Source organism: Seriola lalandi, unplaced genomic scaffold (genome assembly GCF_002814215.2).
Source record: "Seriola lalandi dorsalis isolate HSWRI2012SDOR001 ecotype SW California unplaced genomic scaffold, Sedor1 jcf7180002054840, whole genome shotgun sequence".
Classification (NCBI taxonomy): Eukaryota; Metazoa; Chordata; class Actinopteri; order Carangiformes; family Carangidae; genus Seriola; species Seriola lalandi.
The window spans coordinates 448,603-461,903 of NW_019525393.1; the positions used below are offsets into that span (position 1 = coordinate 448,603).

The window sequence follows — 13,301 nt, forward strand, 5'->3', positions numbered from 1 at the left end:
CCCATCCCCATCCCCACCCCTACCCCCTCCTCCCTTCCTGTCTCTAGCTTCACATCTGGGTCTTTCTCCCACTCACGTGTGTAGACAGACGAGCACACTCACAGCAGGCCTCCCTTCACAGCTCAACACACACACACACACACACACACACACACACACACACACACACCACTGCACCGCTCAGCTCAGCTTTAGGATGTGGATTGGAGTGTGGAGGGGGGTTCGGAGACTGCAGTGGCTGTATGTAATGCAACTTGTTTCTCCTTTACCATTATTTTATTCATTTACAGGAGCTAATAGGCTGCTGTCACTGTGCAAAACTTTACCAGCATTCTCCTTAATTAAAGATTCAACAGCAGTGGAAGCAATGAAACAATCCACCAAGCATGGGTGCATTGAAGACCATGGATCATAGCACTGTAGACTGCAGTTTGTAGTTGCGTGTGTGCATCTTTAAGGTGGAAAAGCAGGTGGTGTTGTTCTGACAGCGGGAGTTGAATGCATTTGACAGCAGGGGATAGAGAGCGGGCAAGAGAGGGAAAGGCAGGGGGTGTGACAAGGGAGTGCTGAAGACAAGATAGCAATGGAGTTAAAGAGAGCCTAATGGTCTAGTGGAGCGAGAGAGCATCAGCAAGAAACAGGGAGAGGGAGAGTGAAAGGTAGGAGAAATGGGAAAACAGGGTGAGCACGTGAGTGAGCTAGACAACATGAGCACACTGGAGCCAAGAAGAAAAAAATCGAGATGGGAAGCAGAAGAAAGAGAATAATGAAAAGAGAGAAAATGAAAGCCATTAACAGACACCTGTTCACCTTAGTTACACTAAAGACAGACTCACCGAAAGAGCTGGGAATCAGGAGAAATTGGCACAAACTGGGAGAAAAATGGAGGCAAACAAAAGACGAGCAAAGAGTGAGAAATCAAAGAAAGAGTTTAGAGAAAAGAGAGAATAAAACAGAGTGAGAGAAGCAGTGAGAGAGAGGTGGAAATGAGAATGAAGAGTTTAGAGAGTAGCATAAATTAAAGCTGCACCCTTTTGGATGCCGGGGCTGCTGAGTGGATGCCAATTCACACATCTGTGAGCTTTTGCGACCAATCGAAAACTTTACATTAAGGTCTAAGGGTTTTTGTGACCAAATTATGAGTAGATCGGGTCAACCTGCTAGGAAGGATACATCAAATTATGAAATATGTCATTTCCTTTTGCCAGTAAGCGGTGCTATAAATATATCTCAATATTGACATGCAGATGTCTTCAGGCCAAGATTCTTCTCAGACAGATCGCATCATTAAAAGGTGCTATATTTGGATATCTAATGTTAAAAGTTGCTGCTAATCAGCCCATTGTTACCTGTTAAACACCTAGCCTGCTAACTGCAGCTGGCGACAGCCATGGCAAGCTTGGCGTAGCACCACATGTACCATTTCTCTACCTCAGCACAACAAGAACTACCATCAGCAGCTGCAGTCCAAGACAGGGGAGTTGCAGCATTAGGGGCCATCTGAAAAAAGCGTCAAAGCGACGGAAAAATGCGGTGGTCGTGACTTTCTCAGTAAAATCTGCAGATGCACTTCATGATATCATAGGAGCTTAAGTACCCCTTCATCACCCCTTCACTATACCCCTTATTTTTTCATGTAATTAAACTTTCAGTGCTTAGTTCGGTGTGGATAGGTTTACATTCATACTGCTACCAGCCAGAGTTGGATGGTCCAACCAATTATCCATTACTTTCAACTACTTCATCCATTTATCTATTACTTTAAGCTAACTTCAGTTGTTTATCCATGACTATTGGATATTTTAATAATTCATCCATTACTTTTAGTTATCTACTTCAACAGCGTATACTTTTAGCTATTATTTCAACTCAGCTGCTTGCTTGCTAAATCATTTTCACCCACATCAGTATAACACCAGAAAAATCTTTAGTCATAGTAGTTGCCTTATTATGTGTAATATGTGGATGTATGTTTGTTTTTGTTTTGTTTTTTTTTTTTGTTTTTTTTGATAAAATCATAAATTATTTCCACATACCCCCTGAGTATTGCAGAAGTACCCCTATAGTAGAGTCCAGAAGCTTAAGTTAGAGCTAAGTCACATCAATGGGCTTCATTCATCAGAAAGCATCACTAGCAGTTTGTCATTACATGATTACTCCTCTTTAATTATGTGAGATGTCGGCAGTTTGTGATGTGGGTTATTTACATCCTTTGGTTATATTATGGCAACACACACTTACTCCTATTCCATCAAAGACATAAATATTGTCCAATGGGAAAACACTGAATGTGGACACTGATATGAACACACTCACCTCTGGCTTGTCACGCCAGCTTGGAAAATGCTTTTTACACTGTACACAATGAATCGCATAAAAGACTTCCTCAGCAACAGAACAACAAGATCTGTTATCACCAGCTATGCCATCTGTGTAATGTAAAGGTGAAGGTGGGCTTGGATGATTGGCATGAAGTTAAAGTAAAACACAGACATTAATTTTTAATTCAATTTTTAATTTTTACCCCTGGGCCTGTTAAATAGCCACAGCTGGTGTCAACACACATTGTATTAGTGGGTCCATATTTATTGTTTCTCGCAGTATTTGGCTTCCTCCTATGGATAAATGGGTAGGACATCACATTAAAGTTTCATTATATTTATTGATAACATCTGTATAGTTTACAGAAATAAACATTCACATCAAAGCAGACAGAAGCTGGTTAAATTTAACCAAAAAAAGACGTTTTTACACACAATATAAATTATGTTGGAAAAATCATTTGTGTCGACATCATATGCCAACAAAACCCTGTGTGTTTATGTGTACAGTGCAAAAAAAAACAAAACAATTATGGTGCAGTTGCTCTTCAAACCATCACTTGCTACAGTTAAAGATACTTTTTATCATATATTTTATGATTAAAATCTCTCTTCCTGTTATTAAAAAAATTGCACTTTTTCAAATTGGCATTTCGATATAAAAATGATTAAGAGTTCAGGCCTAAGAGGAAGACTTTCACACTATAAAACAGCACTGTTTTGTGTTTGGTCATTGTCCCTCTTCTAATTGCCAGTATTTTGTACCAATCTTGAAATCATGAGAGGAAATCCTGTAAAAGTGTTGCAATTTCCAATTTCTCAATTAACATTTTGACAGTTGACATTTTAACATGTCACAGCACAGGTCTAACTAATTACATTAATGATGGCCCAGTTACATTTAGGTGTGTCATTGAGTCAGCATGCATAACACTAGAATCCTGGCACAGGTGCAAAATGAAGTGCAGCCTTTAGAAAGATCTGTAGTCCATAATTTGGAACTGTTAGTTTAATAAGAGTAAACAGCATGACTTGCACTTTTTCTCTTAACTGTTACTAGTGAAGTCTGCTGTTGTTCACACATAACAACAGCAGCACCTCTGGAGTTGGAAGAGTTTCAGGATAAATTCAGGAAAAATTTAAGCTTGGCCGTTGTAACATGAGGTTGAACTTGGCTCTTCAACTATAAAACACCCTGCAGATGTCTTGTGAGAGTTATAGCACTGAAGGGTTTTTCAAGTTTCAGTGTCCTCAGCTCAGAATATCATCTTACTATTCTTGTCATTAAGGTGTCAGTTGTGTTTAAGGTGAATTTGTCTTTAATCCAGTTCATTTACAACCAAGACTAAACTTGATGAAGACACCAGCTGCTGAAGTACACTGACAAGATTTCAGTTTTACAAGTGTCTGTCTCCTCATATGCATGTTTCACTTCTCTTCACTTTCTTGCTTAATTCTCATAACATTTCAAGTGGGGGACCCACTCTGCGTGTGAGTGTGAGTGTGTGTGTGTGTGTGTGTGTGTGTGTGTGTGTGTGTGTGTGTGTGTGTGTGAGTGAATGTATGTACAGGATGAATGGTTTTGCATGCAGCTTGCAGGGTGTATTGATGGCTGGCTGTGTCAGACTAAGAGTTTAATTTGGGCCTCAGGAAATTTTCCACTGTTGGTTTTTCCACTCCAGGTGATTCATTAGGAGGGTGGTTACTGTGTGCGCTGTGTTTGCCTGAGCATGTGTGTACACTTTTGCGTATCGGGGTTTTCCTTGGCCCCTCGTAAGACTACGACAGTACAGGATGTGTTGAGTTTGCAGAGCAGTATATTGTTTTAGCATCAACATCACTATGTACATGTCAAAATGCAAAGGATGTTATGTAATAAGGCAAATTACAACCACAGTGGTACACTGTGTAATCCATTTTGCTTTTTCATGACTAACCTGAAAGGCGGTTTAGTGATGATAATACCATTCAGTTTTGATTGTAAAGCATACAATGAAAAAGAAAATCCTGAACAAGGGATTTGTGTACATTTTTTATAAGAGTGTAAAAGATGAAAAAACTGTCAGCAACAGGAATTGTTGTGAACAAAACAGTATATCTGTTCAAATTTGAAAATATTTTTGGCTTAAATCATTTGTTTGTTTATATGACTGAGTGACTGAATGATGAAGTTAGACCATTTGTCAGCCTAATGCCATGTGTCTGAGCGATAAGGTTACACCATTCGGCCGGCCAGTTGTTTGTGTTTCCCCATTCGTCGTTGCTTTTTCAAAAATGATTTAGCATGAACAACAAATCTAGCAACAAGTGTCGCTAGATTAATCGACTTTTCAGACCCCTTTACCGACTTTCTTCCTTTCTTTTTTTTCTTTAAGCACCTAAGGACAAATCCTGTGTATGTGATTATGTGTGTGACACCTAGTGTATACGTGTATGCACATATGCCTACATCTATGTTTGCCTCTGCTTTTCTGCATGAGGATGCGTGTTAATGTGGGGATCGGTGCTTGGTGTCTGTGTGTTTAAGCAGCTGTTTTAATACAAAGCTGTAAGTCGTACTCTCAACAAGAGTTAATCCAGTCTTGGTGGAGCTTGTTGGCTCAGCAGAACTGCTCTATTGTCCCTCTCTCACTCTTCTCTCTCTCTTTCTTTCCCTATCTCTATCTCTATCTCTCTCCCTCACTTCCCTGTCAACCACCAACAGAAGATCAGAACAGTAAATTAGGTAAAAGGTAAATCTAACTCATACTTTATATATATTTTTCATCTTTCAGTGACATCATTGGTGACAATATGACAATATTTTGATATTGTGACTACACAGTTTTGTTGAATGTATGTTGAATGTATGTATGTAAATAATTTTCTAATGTTTTTCTAATTTCTCATTTATTTGTTCAAGCCTCAAAGAATATTGGGGTTCCTTTATTTGCAAAGATGTGTAGACACATTTGGACACTGAGGTGAAGTGGCTTCAGATCATCATCATTTTTACTTTTTTTTAAAAATCATTTTATCAAGTCTCTACTGATCTGTGTCAAATACAAAATATCTCCATACACCAACCATGGTGTGTGTTTTTTTTTTTTTCCGCAAGTCGCTGCAGATCTGTCACAGAGCTGCCATTCCACGTATTGTTATTGTTTACTGTGCCTTCTTCTCTCTGAGTTTGATGTCAGACAAGGACACTTGTATTGTTATTATACTGCTCTCATAAGTCCTGGAAGAATCACAAGTATCGTCACAAGTATCAGTTCTCGTCACATCCCTCGTCCACTGTAGGTGGATCAGCTGAGATCATCAATCTCATGTTCTTTTGTGAACAGTAGCAGTGAAGTAAAATTCACTGCATGCAGCTATTTCAGTGTGTTGTTTTGAACTTTTAGGTGTAATGTTAGGGCAATCTCCACTTGTTACTCCCCACTCGTTGAATGCAGCTTTGCAATTGACCCCACTGCTGTAGTTCACAATGTTAATTAATGCACTTGTCGAATGATCTGCGTAGTTTCTGTTCAAAGATTATTCTAATTCCTTCACTCAATCTAAAAAATAACTCTCACAAATCTCACAAAACACATAGTAAATACAGACACACAAGCTCTCATGTTAAAAATTCAGAGTGAATTCCCAAGAATTACTTGTATCTCAGTGCCTGGTAACACAGCTGTGACACTGGTGACAGCTGCACAAACTGGTGTGCACAATGTCAAAGGTACATTTTGATTTTGACCAAAAAAACACACAGAGTAATTGGACAGTTTCTTTCCTCTGTATTAGAAATATACTCATCTGTTTGCTCAGTTTAGGTATGCACTATGTAGTGTGCTGAGACCATATTGAGTGCTGAACCAACTGTACTGAACCAACAGCCAGCAACATATTTAAGGGCACTGAGTTTTTCATCTTTTATATTGTTTTATTCTTAATCACTTTCATGCAATATCCAAAGTCTACAATTTTACTCTTTGTATTATTTGTTGGACATTTTTGGCAATATTTTATATGAGACATGGAGTATAAAGTAATTTTGATGAAATCTCACAAGTTTAAGCATAGATCTGGTTATTTTTCCTGATGGAAGCATAGTTCAAGGACGGTCAGAAAGTTGAAAATCTGATGATACCCTCTGTTTTTACAGTTTCTGGCTATGATAAATGATGTAATGTTTATGATTTTTTTTTTTTCAGAACTTACAAAGCATCATTAAAAAATAATAAGTAATATAGCCCATCAAAGAACATGTCATTGTACACTGTATGTGACTTCTGGGTACCACAGCCCCTTTGATTGTGGCAGTATGTATTACCTTTGTCTGTGGCAAATATGTTGAGCCAGGCGACAGCTGACAACTCCGCTCATCTGGCTTCATTTAGGAGCGGCACAGTGTGACACTGCAGTCTTGAACATGTTTAGCTGAGTGTGAATAGATTTCCTGTTGTGTGGTGATGAGTAAAACAGTTGTTCTCTACCTCGCTGAGATGCAGAAGAGATGTTGTGTTGGAACATATGCACACACACACACAACACACACATACCCACCATTCCTCACAACCAGACAGAGGTCTGCAGAGACGGACAGAAATATGAAGAAACCTATAGATGTGTGCACACAGTTTTTAGTCACAGACATGGCGACGGAGAGATGTGGTCACTGACCTCCATGTGTTTATGTCTCATTGAATTAATCACAACACAGGCAGACTGAGTGGCGATTTGAGCGTGTGTGTGTGTGTGTGTGTGTGTGTGTGTGTGTGTGTGTGTGTGTGTGTGTGTGAAAGAGAGAGAAAGAGAGAGTCAACATTTTCCCTCTTTTGACTCCATATCCTCTCTGAAGTCAGAGTAACAGGTTCTTTTACTGAAACAAAATCCATTCAAGCAAAGTCAATGTTAATTGGTTTCCATCTAAAGTTTCCATTTTAAGTTCTAACTTTCTTTAGCAAAACAAAGGAAAAGTGAATATTTAGCATTTTGCTGAAAGTCAATCAATTTGTTGATGGAAAGAAAATGAAGTTCAAAAAGTCCCAGGCCCAGCTTCTTAAATGTGAAACTTCTGTTTCTTCTTAGTAATCTGCATTTTCTGTTACAATGACAAATGCATAATAATTTGATGAAAGACTTTGTAAACATGTGTTCTTTATTATGCTGGCAATTGCATTTTTTTCCATATAATCTAATCAATGAGTGGTCGTGCATTTTTAGTTATAGAAAATGTCTGTATTTATTGTTAAATTTTTATTGGTCAAGTTAAAACCTTCTAAAACCAAATTAATGTTACCAGAACTAAATTGGAATTTGACAGAATGCATCAAACTTTGGACAGACTCCATGTTTGATTCACCCCTGACCATATACGCCCAATATACAACATTAAGAGTTTTGTGCAAAATATGTGCATCAAGAGATGATGGTAACTGCTCAGAACAACATTTGAGTCACAAATGTTTGTGGTATCACCCACACACTCAGCCCATAAACAGAGTCTGATGAAGTTCTGAGCAAAATGTGTTGCTCATTCAATAATATGAAAAGATTGTTGGTGATAAATATATCATGGGCTGAGTAGGTCTCAAGTCTGTTGTCTGGAGATCTAATATTACAACTATTGTCACTATGTCGCACTAACACAAGGTGATGATCCTTCAGAAAGCCAGTTTGCAATTGATTGATTATTTAATTTAGCACTTTGTTCTGTCTTGTTGAAAAATACCAGTTTTTATTTTCAGTTATTAAGTGTGACTTGGCATCTATTTTCAGGTCTTCTTCTGGTTTAATGATTAAATAAATAGCAACCTCGATGCACTGTTTCAGTCATCTCCCTTTGGAGAGTGCACTTGTTGAACATCAAAAATATAGACAATAATAGTGTTACACATTTCAGTATTCCTGAAAGAAGAACCACAATACGATTGTATGCAAAAGTTTGGGCACTCTATAAGTTAGTCCTTTGGCAGATGTCACAGCTTGCAAACACTCGTAAATGGCTACAAACACTCTTAACACTTAAGAGTGTTTCTATTTTTGATTTGTTCATTTTCATCCACTCTTCCTTGGTAATCACTTCAAGTTGTGAGATATTTTTAGGCTGTTTTGCATACACAGCATGTTTGAGATCTACCCACAGATTTTTGTTCAAGTCAGGGGACTGTGAAGGTCGCTCAAAAAGCTTCAGCTTGTGTTTCTTGAGTTAAGTTCATCGTGGATTTTGAGGTCTGCTTTGGATCATTGTCCTGTTGTAGAAGGCAGCCCACTTTCAGTTTTAGTTTTCAGAATTTTCTTATAGTTAGTGGAATCCATTCTTCCCTCTATCTGTACAATGTTTCCTGTGCCACTGGCTGTCACACAACCCCAAAGTAGAATTATTACCACCCCCCATAGTTGACTTAGCAGGGTGAGTTAATGAAGTAAAAGGTAACAGTGAACTGACATTTCAAGAAAGGCTAATTTCAATGTTTATTTGCTGCAGGGGTTATATTTACTTCTTTTCACGTAGTATGTCATTCTCAACTTTTGCACACAACTCTATGTTAACGACACACCCCTCTACAAATGAGACGTTCTTATATCAATACCATATTGTATGTGAAACATATCAGACAGCATCTGAATTTTAACTGCTCTTCACGCTCCTCTCTCTCTGTTTTCAGACCTCTGACCCATCAGAACATTTCAACAGACAGGACTTCCAAACCGCCGCCCACACTCAGAGCAGCAGTCGCAGTGGCAGCCACAGTAGAGCAACACATTCCCACACCTACAGAAACCCCAGCACCAGTTCCTCCACCACCCATCAGACACAGACCCAGGGTTTACCACAGCATTCATCCCAGTCCCAGACTTCAGATGGAGGCGTCCCCCCTGGTCTGGCCAGCACCCTGGAACACATCATAGGTCAACTGGATATTCTCACTCAGGTGAGCAGAAGATGTGCTAATCTTTCATGACTAACAGCATGCACTGTACTTTGGCTGTGCCTCCCACTCACAGTGTTCAGAACAAAAGCTTCCTTTAGTTTTCAACCTGTGGGCCAGAGATGGTTTCAGAAACACAGGCAAAAAAAAAAAACAACCTTTTCCATGGTGTTTATGCTGCATTAGACCGGCACACTGACACTACACAACTGTGTGTGTTTGTGGTAGATTTTACTCCTCATATCTATAGCTACATTTCATTATTTTATTACGCCGGTGTCATTAACATTTGCACATACATTCATTCATTCAATTATTACTTGTACTTCTTTTGAGGGACATGTGTTATGAGGTCCTTAGGTTGCTTTGCTTATCGCCACATCATTGCACAATTACTTTTACTTTTTTCCTTGTCTTATTGTATCCCAAATCATTTAATCTGAACAGGAAGATGTTTTCTCCTGCTAGGCTCTAGGCCTGCCGCACCTCCACTGGTGCCCACTTGTTAGCAGCAGGGTCATGAGCTGGGAACCACCTGTCATTAAACCTAGAACATCTCCTGGTGGCGGGGCAGTGAACAGCGACGTCTCCCTGACACCCCCTGCAGCTAACCTTCTTCGGGAGTTGCTTGCTCCCCATGTCTTGTCCCCCCTTCTTAGCCACAGCCAAAACCTTGCCTTCTCTGCCTCCTCCGATACCTCCCTGGTTGCCTTGTGCAGCCTGGCTCCCTGTAGCCCGAGGTCCTTTAGCAGATGTGTTGTTGAGTCTCCGACAAAGCCTCTAGCGCCCACTTCCACCGGGTGGAGCCTCACATTCCATCCACTTTCCCTGCACTCCGCAACCAGGTCAGCACATTTTGCTCTCTTCCTTTCATGGGCTGCCTCCACCCCCTCTTCCCATGGAACTGTCAGCTCAACCAGCAGAGATGACTTCCCATCCGAGGTCCACAGAACCATGTCTGGTCACAGTGTGGTACTGAGGATTTCCCTGGCAAAATGGAACTACCTGCCCAGGCCCACCTCTATTTTCCACTCCAAACCTGGAGTCAGGAGCTTGGGTGCTGGTCTCCTATTGGTGTTGGTTACTGGCTCCCCGGGCCTAGGGAAGTGGACCTGCTGCTTACTCGCCGCTGGGCTCTCCTTGCTTGCCTCTTGCCTTCTTACCTCCACCACCTCTGCCAGCTTCCTGAGCACTTGATCGTGACGCCACTTGAATCTACCCTGTGTCAGTGCAGTCTTGCAACTTGACAGACAGTGCTGGACGGAGGCGTTGGTGGTCCCACAGAGGTCGCAGGTTTGTTCACCATTGGTGCAGGTTGCGAGGACATGGTAGTGTGCGATAGGTTGCCCTGATTAAAAAGCTGAGTCGAGTCAAGCTGAGTTTCCAAATGTCTGCCCAGTTGACCGCTCTGCTCGCGACACCCTCCCATGTTGTCCAGCCCCCCCCCCCCCCTGCCCTTGTGCCACGGCCTGCACTCTGTACTCCTCCTGCTCCATTCTGGTGACCTCAGACACAACAAGATCCTTCCTCTCCTTCTTGTTTGCTCTGGACCATGTGGTGGGTGGCTCACCCCAGCCGAGGCCTGCCAGTCCTGTCTAGACCCTTCCAACCACCTCCTGGTGTTGCAGTCTGCTCACTGCTTCTTGCACTTCCTCCTCAGCCTTTAAGTATATATGTAATAACATGCATATATGCTAACCATTAATATCATGGTTCAAATGGAGACATGTGACTCACCTAGTTAACATGTTCTAATCTTCTCATCCTAAATTAGAGCTTCCCACACTGAGGACAGAGCAAATGTTTTTATCCATCATATATGTCAAAATATATATAGACACACACCATGCTGCCTGTGCTTGGAGAGGCTCTTTTCTCATTATGAGTGTGTTGGTGGCTGGTGAAGGCCAGACGCAGTTTGAAGCCAGACCAAACCAGTGGCTGCAGGACTAAAAATAGGCCCTTTAACAAAAAACAGTTTAGATCCGAAGGTCTGCTTCTTATCAGTTTATGTCCTTTTTTGTGTGTCGTGTGCTTTTGTTTAGTTTCATAGTTGTATTCAGTGGCGGATATAAAGAGACATGTCAAATAAATGTCGTAGATTACAGCAAAACATTTGAGACTCTGAGAAAATAAAATTTACAATTTAGGCCTTTAGTTGACTGACCTATCCAGTTTGAAATTAAATGACTTGTGACTTCTGTTAATAAGTGTTGCAAATGTTAAATACAGTGGATGAACTGCATGTTTTTATTTTTATTATGATTTTTATCTTTACAACCCAGTTGCAATTACAGCTCAGTGCAAGGTGTTCCTAACTCCTATCTCTGATTCTTTTGCTGTAAATTAAACTCAACATTTTCTGCAGATGATTAAAAGCCATAATAGTTCCATGGAAAGTTTTTATTGTGAAACATTTGCAGCTGTGTCGCATGCTGGAAAGAACTGGCCATATATTTTATACTTGGTGGTTTCCTGGTATAATCGCATTAACTTTTATTTTAAATGCCAATCCAAATTTGTATAGCCAGCTGGGCTAGGGTTTAATTAAAATTGTTTATTTACATTATTTACCATTATCATGTAATTGCTGCACATTTCGTTCAAGTATTGCGTTTCGGCTTGTTAAAGGAATCACCAAATAATGACTCAACAGATGTGTAATGTTTTGCCAGAAACAGTTCTCAGATGTCTAATCTTAGGGCAACATTTAAGATCCAGTGTTCACCTAATGCCAAACACTTCTTGCACTGTTCTTTGTGCTGTATTGAACTGTGGATATGTGCATTTTTGAAGTAGTGTGCCGAATGTTCATTCAAAATGTTATACCAATTCACATTCATGACCTTATTTTAACCCATAGTACGAATACCACAGTAGTGAAGGGCTTGGTTAGAGATTTACTGTACAAGAACAACAAGTAATTTTATTAATTTATGTAAGGTGATGGTGAACTAAAGAAAATGATTGTAGGGTAGAAAAGATTCAGTTGAGAGAGGAAGAAGTACACTTAAGAGATGAGGAGTAAGGAAGAGAAGTGCATTGTGTATGGTGCAGGGTTTTAGCTGGAGGTTGTGAATGTGCCCTAAGAAAAATACATCATTCATACATGAGCGCTGGAAGCACCACGCCTCACTCACTGCTAGTAAGTGTACATGCTTAATGGCCGTGCAAAGATGCAGAAACACTTCTTGTATGTGTGTTTCAGTCAGTGTGTGTGTTTTTTTTTTTGTTTTTTGTTTTTTCTTTCTCTCTTGATCAAGCTGCAATCCAGCATGTGGGAGCATTTAATATTGGCCCTGGGCAGCCAAGCAGCTAGCTAACCCCTCCCAGGGTAGTGATGCCAGCTTCTTCCTTTCAAGCCCACTGTACCCCAACCCTGATCCCAGATGGACTGTCTGCATCTGGTCTTTTATTGTTTCATTCTTCAGTGGTGGAAACATGGGTGATGTCTTTTCTGGGTTAGGTCAATAGACTGAGATCATTTCTGCATGGAGTTTTCTTTATATATGATATAAATGTAAATTTCTAACCCTCAAGGCTGCTATGGAAAAAGCATTGTTATCCCTGTGTGGTTTTGCAATGACTTCCGTTTGTGTCGGACTTTTTTACTGAGCCGTTTTAAGTCTATGTTTCAGACTAATAACTGCTGTTAAAACCTATAAAACAAAAGTGCAATGACAAGTGCAAAGCAGTAGGTCTTGGGAATACAGACTGTGTGGGCATCTCCAAACGCATTAATAAAAACACTCTCAGCCAGTCATATCACTGGTCTTACAGCACTGACACATCTGTGCCAATCACAGTAATGTATGATGACAACACCTCAACAAGTGAGGAATCAGCTTATCCAGGAAATCATATTGTTTGGATGGTGCAGAGCGGCACAATGTGACTATACAGCAACACAAATCTGCAGCCAGAGACAGATGATATGGGATTCCTTAAACAATTAATTAGTACAATAATGACAGGACTAAATACGTATGATTGCATTAATCCAACGCTATTTCAGTTTTGAGACTACTAAATTGTCATATTATATCTTAAAATGTGACACAGCAGCATTTGC

General features: G+C 40.2%; 1 protein-coding gene across 1 annotated transcript in view; it reads left to right on the forward strand.

Annotated features, from left to right (window-relative positions):
• Positions 1-13,301, forward strand: part of poc1a (POC1 centriolar protein A) — a 40,892-nt gene that overhangs the window by 19,437 nt on the left and 8,154 nt on the right. Inside the window, exon 10 of the mRNA XM_023426792.2 lies at positions 8,966-9,232. Within this exon, the coding sequence (XP_023282560.1) occupies positions 8,966-9,232 (267 nt within the window). The remainder of the gene's footprint in view (positions 1-8,965; positions 9,233-13,301) is intronic.